Source organism: Nymphaea colorata, chromosome 2 (assembly GCF_008831285.2).
Source record: "Nymphaea colorata isolate Beijing-Zhang1983 chromosome 2, ASM883128v2, whole genome shotgun sequence".
Lineage (NCBI taxonomy): Eukaryota > Viridiplantae > Streptophyta > Magnoliopsida > Nymphaeales > Nymphaeaceae > Nymphaea > Nymphaea colorata.
The window spans coordinates 30,620,192-30,640,330 of record NC_045139.1 but is presented as its reverse complement, the minus strand read 5'-3'; the positions used below and the strand labels follow the sequence as shown (position 1 = coordinate 30,640,330).

At 41.2% G+C, this 20,139-nt stretch overlaps 1 protein-coding gene and 1 pseudogene across 4 annotated transcripts; one reads left to right on the top strand and one right to left on the bottom strand.

The window, feature by feature from the left end:
- The first annotated feature begins 3,166 nt into the window (after nucleotides 1–3,166).
- Nucleotides 3,167–8,412, top strand: LOC116248838 (uncharacterized; annotated as a pseudogene).
- Nucleotides 8,413–9,990: 1,578 nt separating this feature from the next.
- Nucleotides 9,991–18,721, bottom strand: LOC116248354 (heat stress transcription factor B-2a-like). 4 transcript variants are annotated; one of them, XM_050076243.1, is made up of 5 exons: nucleotides 18,473–18,721; nucleotides 18,016–18,350; nucleotides 17,089–17,902; nucleotides 16,586–16,908; nucleotides 9,991–10,334 (listed from the first exon to the last, which is right to left on the bottom strand). In XM_050076243.1, the coding sequence occupies exons 2-3, from the start codon at nucleotides 18,340–18,342 to the stop codon at nucleotides 17,189–17,191; spliced, it is 1,041 nt and encodes a 346-aa protein (XP_049932200.1). In that variant the 5' UTR covers nucleotides 18,343–18,350; nucleotides 18,473–18,721; the 3' UTR covers nucleotides 9,991–10,334; nucleotides 16,586–16,908; nucleotides 17,089–17,188. The 4 variants fall into 4 exon arrangements, with proteins under 4 accessions (XP_049932200.1, XP_049932201.1, XP_049932199.1 ...); XM_050076244.1 differs by lacking the exon at nucleotides 9,991–10,334 and adding an exon at nucleotides 15,271–15,409; XM_050076242.1 differs by lacking the exon at nucleotides 9,991–10,334 and having other exon boundaries at nucleotides 16,321–16,908.
- Between the last annotated feature and the right edge of the window lie 1,418 nt (nucleotides 18,722–20,139).

Sequence of the window (20,139 nt, the reverse complement as noted above, 5' to 3'; positions counted from 1 at the left end):
CTACATTGAAAAACTCTACCCAGAGCGTTGGAGAGCATACCAGTTTCCAGACTCTCCAAACTGTAGTCGGGAGTTAAGGGATCATCAAGACATGCAAGGCTTATTACTAGGCCCCAACTACAGTGAGCGCGCAGCAGAAGCGCAGTGGCCTGTCCCAGTGAGCAGTAACACTTGGCAATCGCATAATCACGGGCAGACCACCACACTGAAAACGAGCATAAGCGGGAGCAAACAGCTGCAAGGGCAGCAAAGACTTCAAATCGGGCAGCTGCCTAGAGACTACGGCCCCAGACAGTTACATCGAAGAACAACGAGTAAGACAACTCGGGTCTTTACTCAAGTTTTTAAGAAAGGGCCGAGAGGATGCTTCCTCAACCAGAGGAACTCACTTGCAGTACTACCCCGAGACTATGGACCAAAGGAAAAATGTACGTGGGTAGCACGTGAAACTCAGACCCATCCGGAAAAAGGTAAAGCAAGAGCTTGGGGACAAGCTCATTTTAAGGAGGGTGGATTTGATACGAGCAAAAAATCCAGCCGGTTTGTAAGGGTTGAACCGAGGACCAAGCAGGGTCCGCCCCCCACCTCCAGACCACCCTGTCCGCGAGAACTTCCGGATTCTGTGACAACCACTCCTTGAATGGGAGAAACTCTGAGTCAGGGCTGCTACCGGAAAACAACACCAGAGAGGGCCCGGAGTCGTGGGTACCCATCCACAGCTCTGCATACGGCTTGTCTTCAATTGGGCAGCCGGAGTTTCGCGAGAAGATCCTCGCTGCCGCGCTCTCTTTCCCCACTCGTACTTCTGCACGGCGCATTTCAAGAACACCGGCTTCAATGGCTTCATCTCCGCCCGTCCTCCTCCTCCGCCAGATATAAAGATAAGGTACAGATATATAGAAGGACGGACTGAGATTTGAAGAGAGCAAGGAAAGAGAGCTTTGTCAACGGGCCTGACGGCCAGTGGCGGAGCCAGAAATTTTTGGCTATGGGGCACTAGTACATAATTTGTGAAAAAATTTTCTGTTATTTTAAAAATAAAGCAAATATTGGCGTGGGCAACACAGGGGTGAAGCTGGGTTGAGACTCCATTTCATATGGAGTTTTCTTGAGCTGGCGTGGGCAGGCGCCCACACCTGCCCCACGCTGGCTCCGCCACTGCTGACGGCTGGTATGGTATTACCAGAAATTTTGTTCTTACACTGTTAAAAAGTTTGACCACGGGTTTGGCAGGTCAAAATATCTCCTATTTTTTAACTCTTGGAAAATGTAAAGAGTTTGATTTCTTATTTTCCAAAAACTGCAGAATAACATCTAAAAATCAAGATGCAGTTTTTTTTTTCATGAGCATAAAATTTTAAACCATACACATGTCAATTAGACATTGTCATTAATTCTTAAATCAATTAAAATTCCTCCTTCGTTGATTTTAAAAAAGTTAGCAACTGTAAATTGCAAACTAACAAGTCCGAACACAAGAAAACGATCCAAAGAACATTGGTAATTTGGTTCAGCGCGGATCCGGATAATAGGATGTTCCAAGAATCAGTGCAACATGGTGAGTTTACTCGAATGGATTAAGCAGTGGTGGATCTAAAAAATTTGTTGTGTAAAGTTTTACTCACGGATATGCAAATACATACACTTGTTTATGTGTGTTTGAAAAGTTGAGAGGCATGTTCCTCCCTGGTTATGTGATTACTTGTGGCCAGCTTTTCAAGCAGTTGACCCCACTCTACTTTAATTTAATTCATTAGCAAGTTTATAAAGTGATAAAGCTAAATGATATATATTTTATATTTTCTCATATTTAAAACATGTTTTTTTTTTATAAATTTTAATACAACGTTCTATTTCCATAATCAAAACATTGATTTTTTTTAACATCTCGTCAATAAGACGGCTCTTTACAAAAATTTTCTTGAGGGGAAACATGTGAACTTTGAAAAATTGAGCGGTGATCTGATATTTAAATAGAACCTGTGTGCTCGTTTTTTCTTGGGCCTTCATCTTTTCAAGTGCAAACTTTGAAACCAAGCATCAATATTAAAAAATTTCATGGCTGTTCAACATTCTGTGGCAAATCTTATTTCAAACTCTTGGGAACAGGAACTTTGACTTGACATTAGGAGCAGTGGGGGCACATGTGGAAACAAACGAGATCTCGGATCCACATTATTCTTCGTTATTATATTATTAATCTTTTTACAATTAGTCTGGACTTGAGATCCATGTTGGGGTTAAAGCTGAAACCTACGGTTCGTTAAAAGTGTGGGTTTCAGCTATCACTAATTCTCTCACAGACCTGAGATCCATGAGAAATCAAACACAACTTTAGGTGAAATCCACATTAGCTTAAATTTATAGCTTAGAGTCAAACATGGATTTCTTAACTGAGGATTTTGAATCTGTGTAATATGTCTTATGAAACCACGGATTTCTAGTCTAAGGGAAAAGGAAACTGACCATATATCCATAGTTTAAAAATCAGCGGTAGCCTTTGTTTTGTTCTGATCAGACTATCAAACATAGCCTTAAAAGGATGTTTTTTTGTCAACCGTACATTTGAGATTTGTGGTGAGTCTTATTTGCTGAGGGTCTCTATCTGTGGATCTATGTCTGATCTCCTATTGGAGTTCATACCCTAGGAAGCAGAGGCCCCAACAGAACTACTTCCAGATTTGGGTGGACCTAAGATTTGAGTACGTATTTTTTATAATTTGATATGTTCGTTTCTTGCTTAGTTTAAAGTTATGTGACACATAAATATTTTAGATTTTATGTATTAACCATTTAGAGCGTGTTTGGTAAGGGTTTCCAGATAAAACATCTTTTTACTTACAAAACCAAACCATGCTGTCAGAAAGGCGTGAATGGTTTGTCTCCATCAAGGTCAAGCACAAAACCCAGATGTTGAAAACTGATTAGAGAACCAAATGTTCTGAAAACGAACTTTTTTAGAGGTGTTTTCTCAGAATGTCGACAATGCTATTTGGCGATATGTGAGCAAAACACTGCTGCTGCGTGGCCGTTTCCTGGAACGATTCTGGTCCTGAATCGATGGAAATATCGGAAATTAACGATTTTTTCTAAATATCGGAAACACTATTTCCAGCCTATCAGCAAAAAGCTCTGGTTTGCTAGTGGAACATCTCTGCCATCAGCCATGGCCCTCCCCATCTCAACTCAACACCACCGCCTCCTTCTTCCCTTTCCAAGTCTGCATCAAGACCTCCCTTCCTACTGTCCGACTATCAGATACCCACTAAAACGGAGGTTACCCAATGCCTCCTTGAATGCACCGCCGGAGTCCCGGCTGAATTTCGATCTGAAGGAAGGGCAGCATCGCCACTTCCACAAACTACCTTCTGGCTTGAACATGGAGGTCATATTCCAGACCGGATTTAGGGAAAAAACAAGTGAAACAGTGCCTCCTAAGCCTCCCTTGGTGTTTGTCCATGGCAGCTTCCACGCCGCTTGGTGCTGGTCCGTTCACTGGCTGCCCTTCTTCTCTAGCTTCGGATAAGATTGCTACGCTCTTAGCCTACTTGGGCAGGCAACCTCTTTCTGTAATTTCGTTTGGTTGTTTTGTGGGAATTCACCGTTCTTGATGCTGGATTTGAGTGAAGCTGCTTTGTCTTGCTTTTATATCTGATGTGGCTGTTGTACTGCATTTTGGTGAAATTTGTAGTATTCCAAGTTATTAGTCTTTTGGAAAAATGGGGTGGAAATTCTGAAACACTAACTGTTTCCTGTTTGGTTGTTATGATGGTGGTGTTGAGAATGCTGCAGTTCTTTAGTCTTGACTATGTATAGTTTCTTTATCAGTGTGAGAAAAAGCAAGACCTGCTTACAAATGTATTCATTCCCCGGACTAGGACTATTTAGGAATAACCTTCCGGATTATGTAGGAATGTCTATCTTTTCCAGCATTTTAGTTACATTTGCCTTCATTTTCTTCTTCGCCTTTCTTTTGTGATGTTTGTTTGGTTGTTTCATGTTGATTCCTCATTGTAAATTGCCTCTTTGGTTGTTGGTAGAATGGTTTCTATCAACAGTTTGTTCTTCAATTTGAAGCGAAGCTTTGCCTGCCTGGTTGCTTGCCTAATTGTGATTTATTGATTCTATCTTCAGGGCGAGAGCGATGTGCCCGTAGGACAGATTCCTGGTTCTCTGCAGGTAGTTTATCTTCCTCTTCCTTACTCCCAGATGCATTCTATCATTTGGCTAGCTTTTTTTCGGGACTTTTTTCTACTTTCTCTTACTTTTAGGTGTAGTCTCCAATGTGGCTAATCTTGTGAATGGTATGCAGTAGACACATACGAGGGATGTTGCTAACTTCATCCAGGAAGTACTTCCTTTACCACCAGTGTTGCTTGGCCACTCATTCGGAGGACTTGTCGTCCAGTCCTATATCTCTAATATAATATCTGGACACGCCAATTCTAAGTCAGGTATGAGCTACAAATAATTTTGTTTACTTTATTGCTCCGACGGAAATAGGCTTTCTACAATCTGCCGATGTCTCTCTTAGAGACTTTCTCTCTCTCTCTCTCTCCCCGCCCCCACCCCTCTCGATTTTAGAGATACGTTGGACTTACATACTTTATATGTGAGTTGTAGGAGAGGATATGCATCGTCAGCTAGCAGGAGCTGTTCTTATATGTTCTGTACCACCCACTGGCAACAGGTAAGGACTCGTCTGAACAAATATTGTCCACCCTTTCATGTGTGTCATTGTTCATTTCTAATGGATATTGCCTTTTTATGTAAATTGGTCAGTGGGTTGATAACACGGTACATCTTCTCGAAACCTGTTGCTGCTTTCAAGGTACCATGGGAAGTTGCTTGTACCAAGTTGTTGATTTACCTTCTTGCCTTCTGGAACGTGCCAGACTGATGGTTTTGTACACCTGCTAAATTGTTTCAAACGCAATAAATCACATACACCCACAACAACATGAAAAAAAGTTGTAATATGTTTTTGAATGGTAGCTCTTATTGTCCTCAGCAGAAGCGAATCACTGTGAATGGTCCTTATGATAAGACCATGGAGTTGTTCCTTGTATTAGTAGGTCGGCTTGTGTTTAGTTTTACTTGAATATCCTTATTGAGCACTCTTGTTAATCAAAAGTTTTATGTGCTAGGCTCTAGGGGAATGGTCAGACGTAGGAGAAGTCAGGTGTTGACCATGGACTTTCTCAGCAGAAATTCATATAAATTGCTACTAGCAAAGAAAAAATATGTGCATTTGGAATGAGAAGGGTGAGAGGATGCACAACTTCATTTGGCCTCTACAGCACTAGATTTGTTACAAATATGGAAATATGTAAAGATCCCTAGTACAAAGTTGTCAAGCAAGATGACTGGGTAATATCTCACCTAATTGATGGTATGGTTGCCTAAGAACCCCTCATCAGTTATCTTCCTTATCTGTAGTTTAACTTGGTGAATGGTCAGTTTATCATTCTCACTTTTGACAACTTATCATTCTCACTTTTGACGACATTGGATATTGTAAAATTGCAATTCAGCAGTTTTGGTTAGTCAAGAGTTTTAACTATAATAATAAAAAAAAATAGCTAGCAAACATTTTTTTTGGAAAAATTTCTTCAGCTTCTATGCTTAGAAAACCGAGAGCATCAAGGCACAGATCTGTTCATTAAACTGTTGCCCTTTCCTGAAAGAAAAATGTTGGAAAAAAGTTGTTTATTGTTCTTATCTACTATGACTGTTAAGTGCTAGGCCTCCGGTGATGGCAATTTTTATAGTTGCATCTAAAATATTTCTATTTTCTTCTAGTGCTGTTAGTAATGCTTTTAAGATATCTTCTATTGAAATGCACCCTGGATGCTTTTAATACTAAAGATGGTATGTTTACACAATGCCAAGCCATGCAGTATTTTCTTCAGAAAATTGAGCAATCAACTCAATGAGATGAGGCTTCTGATGCTAGCCAGCATTTTAGTGAGAACTAGATCTTGTATGTTGGTAGTTGCTAATATGAACCTTGGAACATATGAAGTCTAATATTGATAATCAAGTTTTGATGCTTACCTTTTGATGTCTTGAACTTCCCCTTTCATTTAGTCTTTTGATGATTGAGACGTACAGTTTGAGCATTTCCAGCTTAACTCAATTTGCTGAATTTAACAGGTTACATTGAGCTTAGCTGCAAAAGCTTTTGCAACCTCTCTGAGCCTTTGCAAGGAAACATTTTTTTTCTCCAAACATGGATGACCATCAAGTGAAGCAGTATGTCATGTTTCCCTTTTTAAGGTGGCTGAAAATGTACTGTACTTTTTGGCAAAAATTCTTTATCACTGGATGAATATGTGGTGTCTACGTAATCTGTTTCCATCTTTTCTAGGTTCTTCCAGATTCACCATATGCTGGATACATATGATTAATTTGTAAAAGAATGCAAGTATATTGTAGGATGCCAGTTGTAATTTTATGTGCAAAATATGTCAGATGGTCAAGGGGAAAATTCAAAAGTGTTTGGAAATATACAGCTTAAGCCTCTCAGGGTCATTACCGTGGAGGCATCAGGCATGCACCTCACTTGAGGTGTAAACCTAATTTTACAGGAAGGTAATGGCTACCACATTTGCACATCCCATTGGATGGTGAGGCAGCAGATGGTTTCTCTTGTCTTGACGTGAGAGTATATTCATATCACACTATTGTCTCAATGCAAGCTCCTTTCTGAATCATCGCACTCTTTACTTGCCTAAAATACGGAAGCTTTACTTATTTTTGTGCTTCATATTAGATCTCATATGCTGTTAGTTGCTAGATGGTTCCTTTATGAGCCACAAGCAGTGGCTGATGACTAGATGATTTCAAAGACAACTGCCTGTCCACACCACGCACAAGTTTGAGTTGTTCATGGACTACATCTAGGTCATGCTTTATATGTTTGGTTGGACAAAATTGGACGTGGATGGTGTTCAATGCCATTCCTTCTGCAATTATTTTCAGTAGGATGTTATTTGAGTTCGTTGCTCACCCTGTTATGGATACAGTGCCTGGATATATGTAAAATCCTTTAGTGTGGGAGGATTCAAATCCTTTACGAATTTGTTCATGAGCCAATTGGTAAAGCTTTATTTGAAAGCTGAACATAGAGGGAATCAGGTTTGTAACCTCTTCAGTATTCTCCCTTTCGGCGAATTGTTTTTAACTTATGAATGCTGTTCAAGTTCACTTATTGTCCATGGCAATTGCAGATATCAAGAGCTAATGAAGGAAAGTTCAAAGGTTCCACTATTTGATCTCAGGAAACTGAATGCAACCTTGCCAATACCATCAGTACCAAAGGATTCCGTTGATATTCTTGTAATGGGTGGTACTGATGATCTTATTGTGGTGAGTGTCATTTATCTGTCAGCATTTTAATAAATATATATACTGTCATCTGCTCTTGTACCTCATGCAGTTTCCTTAACACTAAAGTTATTGCATGATGATGAAGTTCGTCAGGCCATGGACTACATAAGGTTGCCTGAGAGTTTATTTATCACGATAATCTTCTGTCGCCTGAAATCTTAAAAGCAAGCATCACATATTAAACATCAGAGAGAGCCTGAGAAATGCATGTTCACTTGCTTTTAGGTACATGCCATATGGTTCAAGTTTCTCAAATGTTCTATTTCTCTGTCTGTGCTTCAGCAAGATGGTTTCACTCAAATCCCACAAGCCCTGGTTGTTCTTTCTCCCTATATAACGGCTGACAGCACTTTGTAGTTGCCTCTTAAAGAGAACCATAGGAGGTTTGAGATTTTCTATATTGTGCAAACTGCAAATGGATGGTATAGAGGAATGCCTGTCATGATTTTCTTCGTACCATTATCAGGAGCGCATGTGGGTAAAGTCAATTATGACTAATCTGCAGACCATATCAACAAAGTATTGGAGGGAATATTTAACTTAGATCAAATGGATATTATACAGCTGATAATATGTGATCATTTTATTCCCTTCCCTTTTACCTGTTGGACTGATAGATTTGTATTTCTGCCCCCAGGACACGTTTTATTTGAGAAATCTGTTCGTGGTAGTTGTTAAAGCCTTGTTTGAGAAAGTAATCTGAAATTCTGTAGGATTATCAAGGGATCGAGGGAACAGCTAAGTTTTATGGTGTCTCTCCAGTTCGTGTAGAAGGGGTTGCTCATGATATGATGCTAGATTCTGCATGGGAGAAGGGAGCACATGTGATCTTATCGTGGCTAGGAGAGCTGGACAAAGAGCTTGTTTCATGAGTCTTTTGCATACGAAGTTTGCTTTCCATGGTCCTGTATGTGTGGGTTTCTCCATGGTTTTCACATACACATGCATTCTTGCATGCGCAAGACACACATGTCTCTTCATTAGCAACATGAAAATGGCGTGGGGGGGCAGTTTTTTTTCTTTTCTTTTCTTTTCCAAAGTTACATGAGTTGACTAGCCACCTACTTCCAAGGTCACGTTTGAAGTAAGACCAGAAATTTCAATATCTGATGTCTAATGTAGCGGATCCAGAAATTTCTAGCCACATGACACTAATACATAGAAAGAAAAAGAGTTCTCCATCTCATAGACTTGTCCCTTTGCATATGCCTAAGCAGGTATAAGCTTTTATACATAAAGAATTCCATAAAAAGGGCCGGACAGCAAAATATAGTGGAGTTCAAGACTTGATTCAAGGTCTTCAACTTGATACTCTTCACATTTTTTTCTTCTTCTCTCTTCTCACCACTTTTAGTTGTTTTTCTGTTACATTTGGATGAAAGTATCAATCACAGTTATAATTTTGGTGCAACAATATCAAGGGCCAGAGTTAGCCCATTAAATGTGTATCTCAAAGAACGTTGCTTCAATTCTTTGAAATTGCACCAACCAGTTGTCACCGTCGGCCGTATATTGGTACTGCAAAGTCGATCCGATGTAGGGGCGGAGCTAAGAATTTTTTGTCTGAAAGACACTTAATTTTATAGCTTTTTATATTTAAATGTTTGAGGGACACATTAATATATATAAATAAGCAACACCGCTATATAAACAAACCAATTCTATGAGAGGATCCAATATGTGAATAACCAATACTTGGATTCGAATGTCAGTTCAAATTGGTCACATCATACTATAGGAAACCATCCATGCACCCAGCACAGACCGGAGATATGCTAACAGAGTTGCTTGCTTTTTCTGTCCTGAATTCAAATTTCAACAAACTCTCCAAATCAATTCCAGTCCATGCAACAATCATCTCATGTACATTTCTCTCAACTTTCCATTTTTTGATGCCTTTGAGGGCCCATTCAATTAATGCAAGGGATCACAATATCTCCAGTTTCTGACAATTTTGAGAAGCTCTTGTTGGGTATGCATAATTTTGAAGGAAGCATAATTTTACATGTTGGTACCCAATTAACATTGAACTTACATTTAGTTCCTGATCTTGTGTTTGAAATACTTGGAAGATAAACACCTAGGTTTTATGAAACTAGTAAAACAGGTCCGAGTTCATTTTTCTTCTATCTTTTACGTATGTTTATTTTTATTAATTGTCTTCAGAAGCGATTCAATTTCCTATATGATGCAGTGAATCATGAGAGTCGCCCACGGGACCAACATTTTTTAGATGATTGACTGACGTCATAACTTGGAAATCTTTGAGAATTTTCCATATTTAAAATTTATCAATGAGGTAACAGGATATACAAGGAAGTCTGAAATTAACATAACACCAATCTCAAAATTCTAGCCCCGATCTTCATATATTAATATATGGTTAAGAATTTTATCAAAAACAAATTAATTGACTTCTGATCGCCATCACGTCACACTTTTAACAAATTTGATATAGTTATCCTACTAATATGAATCAGATATAGATCAAGTGCTGATTTCAATAAATAAATAGTGGAAATATAAAACTAAAATCCTGTATAGTGATTAAATGAATGGGATCTAATGTCGAACTTCAAAGTGGATTTAGAACATGTTTTGACCATAAGAACTCATCATCCTCGCCTGCTCGGCGCATCACCTTATTGGGCTAGGTAACTCCGACATTCCATCAATAAACCATCAAACTTGAATTAAAATTAAGCCAACCACCGAATGAAAGATTTAATAAACAAGAACATTTTTCATTCTCCGGCATCTTCCCCGTTCATCCTCCTAAAATCTTTTCCACATTTTCCCCTTTTCTTGCTTTGCTGTTTTTTTTTTCTCCCTTTCCATTTTTTTGCTTTCATGGAAGTGGGTGATAACGCACCAGCTCACTCCAAAAATTCAGGTGCGTCTCCAACGGCTCATAACTCCAGGAAATCAGGCGTGGATTACAACTGCAGGAAATCAGGTGTAACTAAGATGGCAGGAAATCAAATCAGCAATGAACGTCAAGAGACTAAAACGCATCTTGATAAGGCTCCAGCAATAAAACAGAATTCCAGCAAATTAAGAGCAACAACTATGGAAGCAAAGCCAATCGGACGAGCAACGAAAACGCCTCTTCACAATAATGAAAAATTTCAGGAGAATGACAGTTTCTCCTATTCAAAACCAAAGGAGAAATTCAATGAAACTGATTCAAATTCGAATCAGACATAGCAATGTATAAATACTGTATTAAGGAAACCAGATCATCATGAAATTGATGACTGAGTCGTGGAAGTAGGAATTTTTTCCGAACCACGTTAATTCTTTTGTTCATCATCTTCATCCTTCCTATTTCTTTTTCATGGTATCAGAGCTCTTTTTAACGGACCGTATCTGGAGATACCACCATCGGATTTTCGCAAGGTCGGTGCCATTCTCTTCCTAACATTCCTAGTTTTCAAAAGAGCTACTGCACGCAAAGATCCGAGCTTTGAGTCAAAATCGAGAGACCTGCGAAGACAGCCCTGTTTCTTGACAGGCTGAGACAGGGTGCTGTACCTGTGACATAGAGAAACTTCTCTCTATTTAGTTACTCCTGCTGAACATACCAGACATCGGATCTCTCTCTCGCTGGTGCCATCACGTCACTGACATTCTCAGCATTCCAGCAAGCTTGAGAACACGATTTTCTGCCTTCCCTACAGGGAGAAACGAGCCGGCCATTGAAGCACATCTTCACCGGCTAGTGATCTTTCAGCTGCAGGTGATTCCATGCTGAGTTGCTGTAATAGTCCAAGAAGAGGACTGCGAGTGTGTTGATCCTGAACGAGGACATCTCGGTCATAATGGCAGCATCAACAACATCTTCAATAGCTAAGTATCCATACCCTTCCGCGATCAACGTGGCCAATTTTGTTTCCATCAAATTGTCTCACAAGAATTTTTTGCTATGGAAAACTCAAATTCTTGGACTCATAGAAAGTCAAGATTTACTTGGGTTTATTGATGGGTCGATTACCACACCCACCTCTATCATTGAATGCATTGAAAATGGTGAAGCTATGAGACGACCAAATCCTGATTTTTTAGCATGGAAAAAATCAGACTGTCTTCTAAGAGGATGGCTCACTGGGTCTCTCACAAAAGAAGTCCTTGGGCTTGTCGTGGGACTTGAAACCTCTGAACAAGTATGGAAAACCTTGACCAGAGCATTCGCTCGTGAGTCAAAGGACAGAGAAATGATGCTCACAAGAAAACTACAACTCCACCGCAAACAAGATAAACCTGTGACTGAATATGTTACTGGTTTCAAGGCTATATGTGATGAACTTGCAGCGATTGGGAAGCCTCTTGAGGATGACGACAAAGTCTTTTGGCTTGTTAATGGTCTCGGACCAGGATATGAGTCGTTTATGACTTCTATCCTCAAGCCACCGGTTCCCTCATATCTTGATACAGTGTCACTACTTCAAGGGCATGAAACAATGAAGGACTTACATGCGGGAGAGGCTAGATTGAACAACCAAATGGCCTTCTTTACACAACAATCCAGCAATCAAAACAACAGAAAACGATACAACAATAGTTGGCGCAATATCAATAGCAACAATAGTCGGTTCAACTCCAAGGGACGTGGGTTCAATCCAGCAACTAAGACTCAAAATCAACAAGGATCGGCCAATGGAGAGACGAACAAATCCAAGGTATCATGTCAGATTTGTGGCCTAAATAATCATAATGCCTTTAAATGTTATCACAGATTTGATCATGCTTATCAACCACGTGATATGCCACGGGCATTTGCTGCTATGAAAATCGCTGATCCAACTAATCAAGACTGGTTTCCTGACACCGGAGCAAGTTCTCATGTTGCCGATGATCCAGGTAAACTCAAAAGTTGCATTCCATATAAAGGAACAGACAAAATCATGGTAGGAAATGGCCAACATCTTGATATTACACATATTGGAGTTGCCGATATCCATGTGGGAAATCGCACAATTCCTCTCGACAACGTTCTTGTTGTACCCGACATCAAGAAAAATCTGATTTCAGTTAGTCAACTTACTTCTACTATGCCTTATGTGTTTGAATTCTCTTCAAATTTCTTTGCTATTAAGGACAAGGAGACCAAGGAAGTGATTGCAACGGGGTCTAGAGAAGGTGATCTGTATGCTCTCAAGCCAAAACCGAAGAATGTGTTCTTTTCAACACGGTTCCGATCAGCTTCGTTTGAAGTGTGGCATGGACGTCTTGGACACCCATATCATAAAGTGTTAGACTTTATGACTGCAAATAAGTTGATTACGATGACAGAAAATTTGCCTAAATCTTTTACTTGTGCCAGTTGTCAGATGGGGAAGGCGTGTAGACTTCCTTTTCTTCCTGTTGATAATTATTGTGATTCTTTGTTTTCTAAAGTACATTGTGACTTATGGGGACCAGCTCCTATTGCATCTTGTCAGAATCTAAGATATTATGCTTTGTTTGTGGATCAATTCTCTAAATATTCATGGATTTATCCTTTAAAACGGAAATCTGATTTTTTTGCCAAGTTTCTTGAATTTCACAAAATGATTCAAACACAATTTGATGCAAAGCTCAGAGTTTTTCAAAGTGATGAAGGGGGCGAGTTTAACAGTTTGGTTCTTACAGATTATTTAAAGGAGAATGGCATCAAACATCAAAAATCTTGTCCTAAGACGCCAGAGCAAAATGGTATGGTGGAAAGAAAACATAGATCGGTTACAGAATTAGGTCTCACTATGTTATTTCATAGTCATCTTCCAGCTCAATATTGGGTCGAGGCCTTCTCCACTGCAGTTTGGCTTATCAACCGACTTCCATCACATCACAAGTTTTACACATGCAAAGTCCGTATGAGGTGCTTTACAAGAAACGGCCTGATTATTCTTGCCTTCGAGCTTTTGGATCTAGATGCTATCCTTACCTTAGAGGATATACGAATCATAAGTTTCAGCCGAAGTCGTTACCTTGTGTGTTTATTGGATATAGCAACCATCATAAAGGGTATAGATGCCTATATCCTCCCACTGGACGTGTATATATCTCCCGTCATGTTGTGTTTGATGAAACCTATTTTCCCTACAAAAACACCATGCCAACTCCTAAGCCCATAACCTCTAATGCTGACTTTGTATCCTTTTCAGATTCGTCCAATGAGCCTTATCTTGAATCTCAACGTCTAGCCCAAATGCATAATACAGAAGAGCCTTCCCCTTTGCCACCTATACCTGTACCAGCCCTTACGTCACCTCTCCAACTCGAGCCACTCAGTTCACCATTAGTCCCATCGACTACCTCCTCCTCAACTCATTCTATGACTACTCGATCCAAATCCGGCATCATAAAACCTAATCTTAAGTATGCCCTTACAACTTCATCCATTCCACTTGAACCATCTCATTACACCCTTGCCCTTAAACACCCAGGCTGGTATCAAGCTATGAAAGACGAAATGGTTGCTTTACAGGAAAATCATACTTGGGATCTCGTGCCTCGTACACCAAACATGCATGTGATCGGAAGCCGCTGGGTTTTCAAAACTAAACTCAAAGGAGATGGGCAGCTTGAAAAGCTCAAAGCGCGTCTCGTAGCACAAGGATATAACCAGGTTCAAGGTTTGGACTTCTTGGAAACTTTTTCCCCGGTGGTCAAATTTGCTACTATAAGAATCGTTCTTAGTCTTGCCCTTATTTAACTGGCCTCTAAAACAATTAGATGTCAAAAATGCGTTTCTAAATGGGCATCTTCGTGAGCTGGTTTACATTGAGCAGCCTCCTGGATTTAAAGATCCGTCCAAGCCAGCTCATGTATGCAAATTAAATCGAGCTCTTTATGGATTGAAACAAGCTCCTCGAGCGTGGTATGATAGATTTGCACAGTTTTTATTCTCTATGGACTTCATTGCCAGTGTCACCGACCCGTCTCTCTTTGTGCGTAGACAAGAAAAATCGGTCACTATTCTATTACTATATGTTGATGATATCATTCTTACAGGAAATTCCCATTCATTTATAGTGTCATTCCTTGTCACCGTCAGACAACAATTTGCTATGAATGATTTAGGTGATCTGAATTATTTCTTGGGACTTCAAGTTGAACGGACTTTCAATGGCTTGTTTATGCATCAGTCTAAATATGCTCAAGACATTATCTCTAGAGCGCAAATGCAACAATGTAAAACAGTGAGCACGCCTATTACTGTCGGTTCCAAATCTTCTGAGGAAATTGATCCACCTTGTTCCAATGCTACAGCATATCGAAGTCTTGCAGGGGCACTTCAGTACTTGACACTTACACGGCCAGATCTCTCCTATGCAGTCAATTTTGCATGTCAATTCATGCATGCCCCAACGATGAAACACTTTCAAATCTTGAAACGCATTATACGTTATGTTCGAGACACATCTCAATATGGTATCCAGTTCTATAAATCCCAAGATTTGACTCTCCGAGTGTACTCTGATGCAGACTGGGCGGGCTGCCCAGATACACGCCGATCGACTTCCGGATACTGCACATTCCTTGGTCCAAATTGTATATCCTGGAGCTCTAAGAAACAACCGACCGTTGCTCGCTCGTCCTGTGAAGCTGAATACCGGGCTCTCGCCGGAGCTGCTGCTGAAATTAAATGGCTTACCTTTATTTTACAAGATCTCGGTGTCTATCTCTCCGAAGCTCCTGTTCTTTTGAGTGACAACATTTCAGCACTACATACCACTATCAAGCCAGTTTTCCATTCACATATGAAACATTTGGAACTTGATTATCATTTTGTTCGTGAACAAGTCGCATTGGGAAATATGAATACTCAATTCGTCACAACCGAAGGTCAGCTTGCAGATCTTTTTACCAAACCTTTATCTCAGCAACGCCTCACCTTTCTCACTCAACATCTTGGCTTACGTATGCAACCTTCCCTTCGGTTGAGGGGGGATGATAACGCACCAGCTCACTCCAAAAATTCAGGTGCGTCTCCAACGGCTCATAACTCCAGGAAATCAGGCGTGGATTACAACTGCAGGAAATCAGGTGTAACTAAGATGGCAGGAAATCAAATCAGCAATGAACGTCAAGAGACTAAAACGCATCTTGATAAGGCTCCATCAATAAAACAGAATTCCAGCAAATTAAGAGCAACAACTATGGAAGCAAAGCCAATCGGACGAGCAACGAAAACGCCTCTTCACAATAATGAAAAATTTCAGGAGAATGACAGTTTCTCCTATTCAAAACCAAAGGAGAAATTCAAGGAAACTGATTCAAATTCGAATCAGACATAGCAATGTATAAATACTGTATTAAGGAAACCAGATCATCATGAAATTGATGACTGAGTCGTGGAAGTAGGAATTTTTTCCGAACCACGTTAATTCTTTTGTTCATCATCTTCATCCTTCCTATTTCTTTTTCAGTGGGTAGGGATGCAAACGGTTTAGAGTCTCTGGCAACTCAAGCTGGACTTGCTCTTGACCAGTTCGACTTAAATCTGGTTTTCCTTGATCAAATTGGAACTCAGAATCGAATTCAGGTTCAAACATTGGAACTGAGTCTAGTGTCTCATGAGAAAACCGATTTTATACATGTAATAATTTGGAAACGAGGCTTCATTCTCTATGGCACGGACCGAATGTCTGCTTTGAAAGCACCAGAGCAACTTAAATTCCAACCAAAAACGTCCGTCTCAATTGAGAAGTGAAAATTTGGAAGACAACATGAAAGCGGTTTTTTGCATTCAAGAACTGGAACCTGTGTCGGAGTCCGGTTTAGATAGGAAAATTGTGTGCTTTCGAGCTTATCTTTTTCATCATGACTCGCTTTTTTTTAGTCACTTTTTTTTTTTGTATAGCCAACAGTCATGACACCTTCACATACACGCTACCACATTGTCCATTCAAGTTACGAAGTGTTTTTCATTTCCACCGAAAGGAAGCAAAGAAAAAAACATATCTGCCATTAAAAACATACCTTCGTTTATTTTGTACACGAAAGATCAGAAACACAGAACCCATAACGTAAGTTTACCATGTAAAATTTACCAAGACCAGCATAAATTTTCTTTTTGCTTTTAGCTTCTAGCCCTTCTTATCTTCCACTGATTAATTCACATTCTTTCTTCAATACAAGCATGAGAAAGGTGGGGAAAAAAAGAAAGAGGAGGAGGTTAATTTCCCCCCAGGATTCTGGTGCTCACCTTAACCTTTTCATGGCTGCATAATGAGGTGGAAATAGACGAAACTTTATGATTCCAAGGACTCGCAGCCATACATAAGACAGTCAAGTAACCAGTCCAGCTACTTTGAGTCGAGTACCCTTGCAGTCGCTCTGTAGAGGACGGCCATGTGCCGCCAAGCCGGTTGGTCCCACCGGACCTCCACACACTTGAAGACGAAAGAGCAGGCTCCCTACTCGGCTCCTTTGTCTCGGGTCAATGGAACGAGACCCCTTGTCCAGGAAAATCTGGAAGACATTTTCGGTTTGTAGTTTCCTCCTCGCATTTATATCGGAAAAAGAAATCTGGGGCACCACCCAACTCCGGGTTAGGAATCAGTACAACCTCGTGATGTATGGACAGCAGACCAATGCCAAAGCAAAAATAATCAAGAAAATCAACGGAGAAGATTTAATACATAATAATAGAAAAATAGATTTTCCATAGCTTTTTGGACATTTCTATACAATTTGGGATATTCTGACCTCGTTTTGGGGAAAAGTGTACAGGCAAGGGACCGCAGGCATGGAGCTGAGCAAGGAGCGAGACCAGAGAACTCTCCTTTCCCGCCTTCCCCTTCGGGGTTCAGTCACACGCCCTGTGGTTGGATCGACAACGGTATGCGTGCCATGAAGATTCCAACTCCAACACGGGATCCAACGGCTCAGACTTCACCTCCGCCCCCGCCTCCCTTCGATCCGATTCCTCCCTCGTCCGCTTCTTCGTCCGGATGGGAACGCCGAACAGTCTCGGGCTTGCCGGCGAAGCGCCGCCTCCGTCTTCCTCCTCCGCCGCGTCGTCCGGTGTGCCTTCTTCCTCCTCCGCCTTCACCCGACGCCTCCCGGAGTTTGCGTTGGGCCACGCATCGAGGAACATGGGGGCAGCCTCCGGGAAGATCTCCAGCGGCCTCCCTCCTGCCGTCCCGGCCAATCCGTTCTCCATCCGGCTGGCGTACTTCGTCATCAGCGCGAAGATGCCGTTGCAGAGGCCCTTCATCTGGTTGAGCTCCTGCCTGAGGTGGAAGTTCTCTTTCCTCAGCTTCTCGTTTTCCTCCAGGAGCTCCGCGGCGGTTGCGCCGCTTCCGTGGCACGCTATCGTTACCGCCATTTCGGCCCCTGGAGAGGTCGATACAAGCAGCGGCTCCTCCGCGGAGTTGGACGGAGAAACCGGCCGGTTCCCCAGGATATTCGCACCCTGGGCGTTCTTCCGCCGGTGGATCTCGCACAGCAGCTTCTTCTCGCCCTTCCTGAAGCAATCATTAGCAAACTCCCACCTGTCGGGAACGATCTTCCGAAAACCCTGAAATTTCCCCAGAATATAAGAAAAGTCAGGCGAAAAGCCGGAAAACCCCCTAAAGCGGCGACGTATAGTCACAAAAAAAAAACAAATACTGGTCTATACGCAATACACACGTATGTATTCAGCTGCCGGACGAAGCTAGAGAAGTTGTTATGCTTGAAGTATTTCGGGAGAAGATCTCGAGCGAACTCCGCCGGACGCCATACGATGAACGTCGATCCGTCGTCGTTCCACGATATCACGTCGTCTACCGAGGGATCGTCCACGAGCTGGTAGGTCTTCGTCAAGAAGGGCGTCGGGAGCGACCTGTGCGCGTCTCCGCTGGACGCCGGGGCCGTCGTCGAGTCACCGTTCTGCTCCCCTGGAGGAGCCATTCCTGCCTCACGATATATCCAGCTAATTCCCGCCGGATATGCTAATTCCGGCCACACTGCGCCCATCCACAGAACTAATTACGACCAGAACAAGAAAAACAAGCCTGAGGCTATCAAAAACACGATTTTTCAAACCCAAGGGAGCATCAACACGAATACAGATACCGAAAGTGCGGACCCGATCGCAATCGCTTACCTCAAGCAAAAATTAGCCGTTTCCTTCGCCGGAAACCCGTCCAGAGCGTCGCCGGAGCCAGCCTTGCAACCGGAAACAATCGAGCGATGTCCGCAGAGAACCGAGAAGCTTCCTCAGAAGGTGCCTTTTCTAGAAGGTTCTCGTCAGAAGCAAGCGATGGCGGGCAGAGAAGAAGCGGAAAAGGAGGGGGGAAAGAAAGGCAAGAGAAAAGGCTTCGAGAGATCGAGAAGGGAGAGAGAGAAGGTCTCGTATGGAATGGAATTTTATCGTCACCTTTCGAGAAACTTCCTCCGAAACGGTTCGTCGTGGCGCTTCCACGTGTCGGTTCAGGCGTGAAGCCTTGGCGATAAGGTTTCGAGACGCAACTCCTTTGTCGCTTTCGTCTCTCCTCTGAGAGTCAGCGACTCGGCAAAACCCGGCCGAGACGATCCCTTTTTTTCCAAATTCATCCTTCGCTTACTCGAAATAACATATATATGCCTTCCTTTTTATTATTATTATTATTAACAGATCTACTCTATGCTTTCCTACTTTTATTTCAAATTAGTTTTTACTCTGTCCTTCTCAATAGAGAAAGGTAAAATAATTTGCAGTTATTGAAAATATAGGCTTACATATCTCTAAAGGAATAGGTAGCGACATCAATCTTCTATATTGCAAAATGGAGTTATTGACGTGCAAGCTGAAGCATAATGGAAACGGCATCCGAAGCACCGAAAGCAGAAACCAAATCTCACTGAATATATATAAGGTTATAGTAACACAAGCAAGCTTTTCATGTGATATAAGAGCATCAAGAATAGTTAAATAAATACAAGGAATCTACCTGGCCAATTAAAATAGAGTTTGTTTCTGGGTTAGAATGACATTTCAAATATGTTATAAAATAATATAAGCACCGTGTGACATGAGCACTAATGTGCATTAACATACGTCATGCAGTCGACATAATCCGGTGACTTATCCATTTTAGGTGTTTATGGGTAGCTAGCTTTGATGAATAGTCTTTCTAGGGACAAACTTTTTAAATGTTAACTATGCAGTCAATATCCAGCACATGACATCTTTTGACTTTTCATAGAAATTGAATTTTTCCAGCCTGATTTAAACGTATAGATCCTCCTCTTGCCTTATCGAATCCGTTAAATTTATATGGTTTTGGATTAACAATTGGATCGTACCAACCAATTTATATCCCTAGAAATATGTCATTCTAATCCCAACATATTTGCAATTCATAAAAAATAAACGATCCCATTTTTTAGGAGCTTTAGTTGGAAAAGGAATAGTTTCGTTATATATAAAAAAAGAAAAGAGAAATGTGCCAATTTATGTTTTTAAAAAACTCAAAATGGTGATTTTCCCGTTCCAATAAAATAGAAATAAGAAAAGAAGTCCCATTCTGGCCGCTCGAGAAATTAAACCCCTTTGGCGGCAATTCACTGAAAAAGAGTGTGCCAATCGGAAATTTTAAGTGATGAATAAGGGGGTCCAGGGCAGCCGCACCGTATTTCCAGACCGCCAAGCGAACCAGGGACGAGTGTAACGGAAATTTAACGCAGTTATAAAGGACGTTTGCACTTTTAATACGACGCAAATTAATGGACTCTACACAACGGCCAACAATCAACGAAAATGTGGTAAAAAATAAGAACGTGAAAATTACT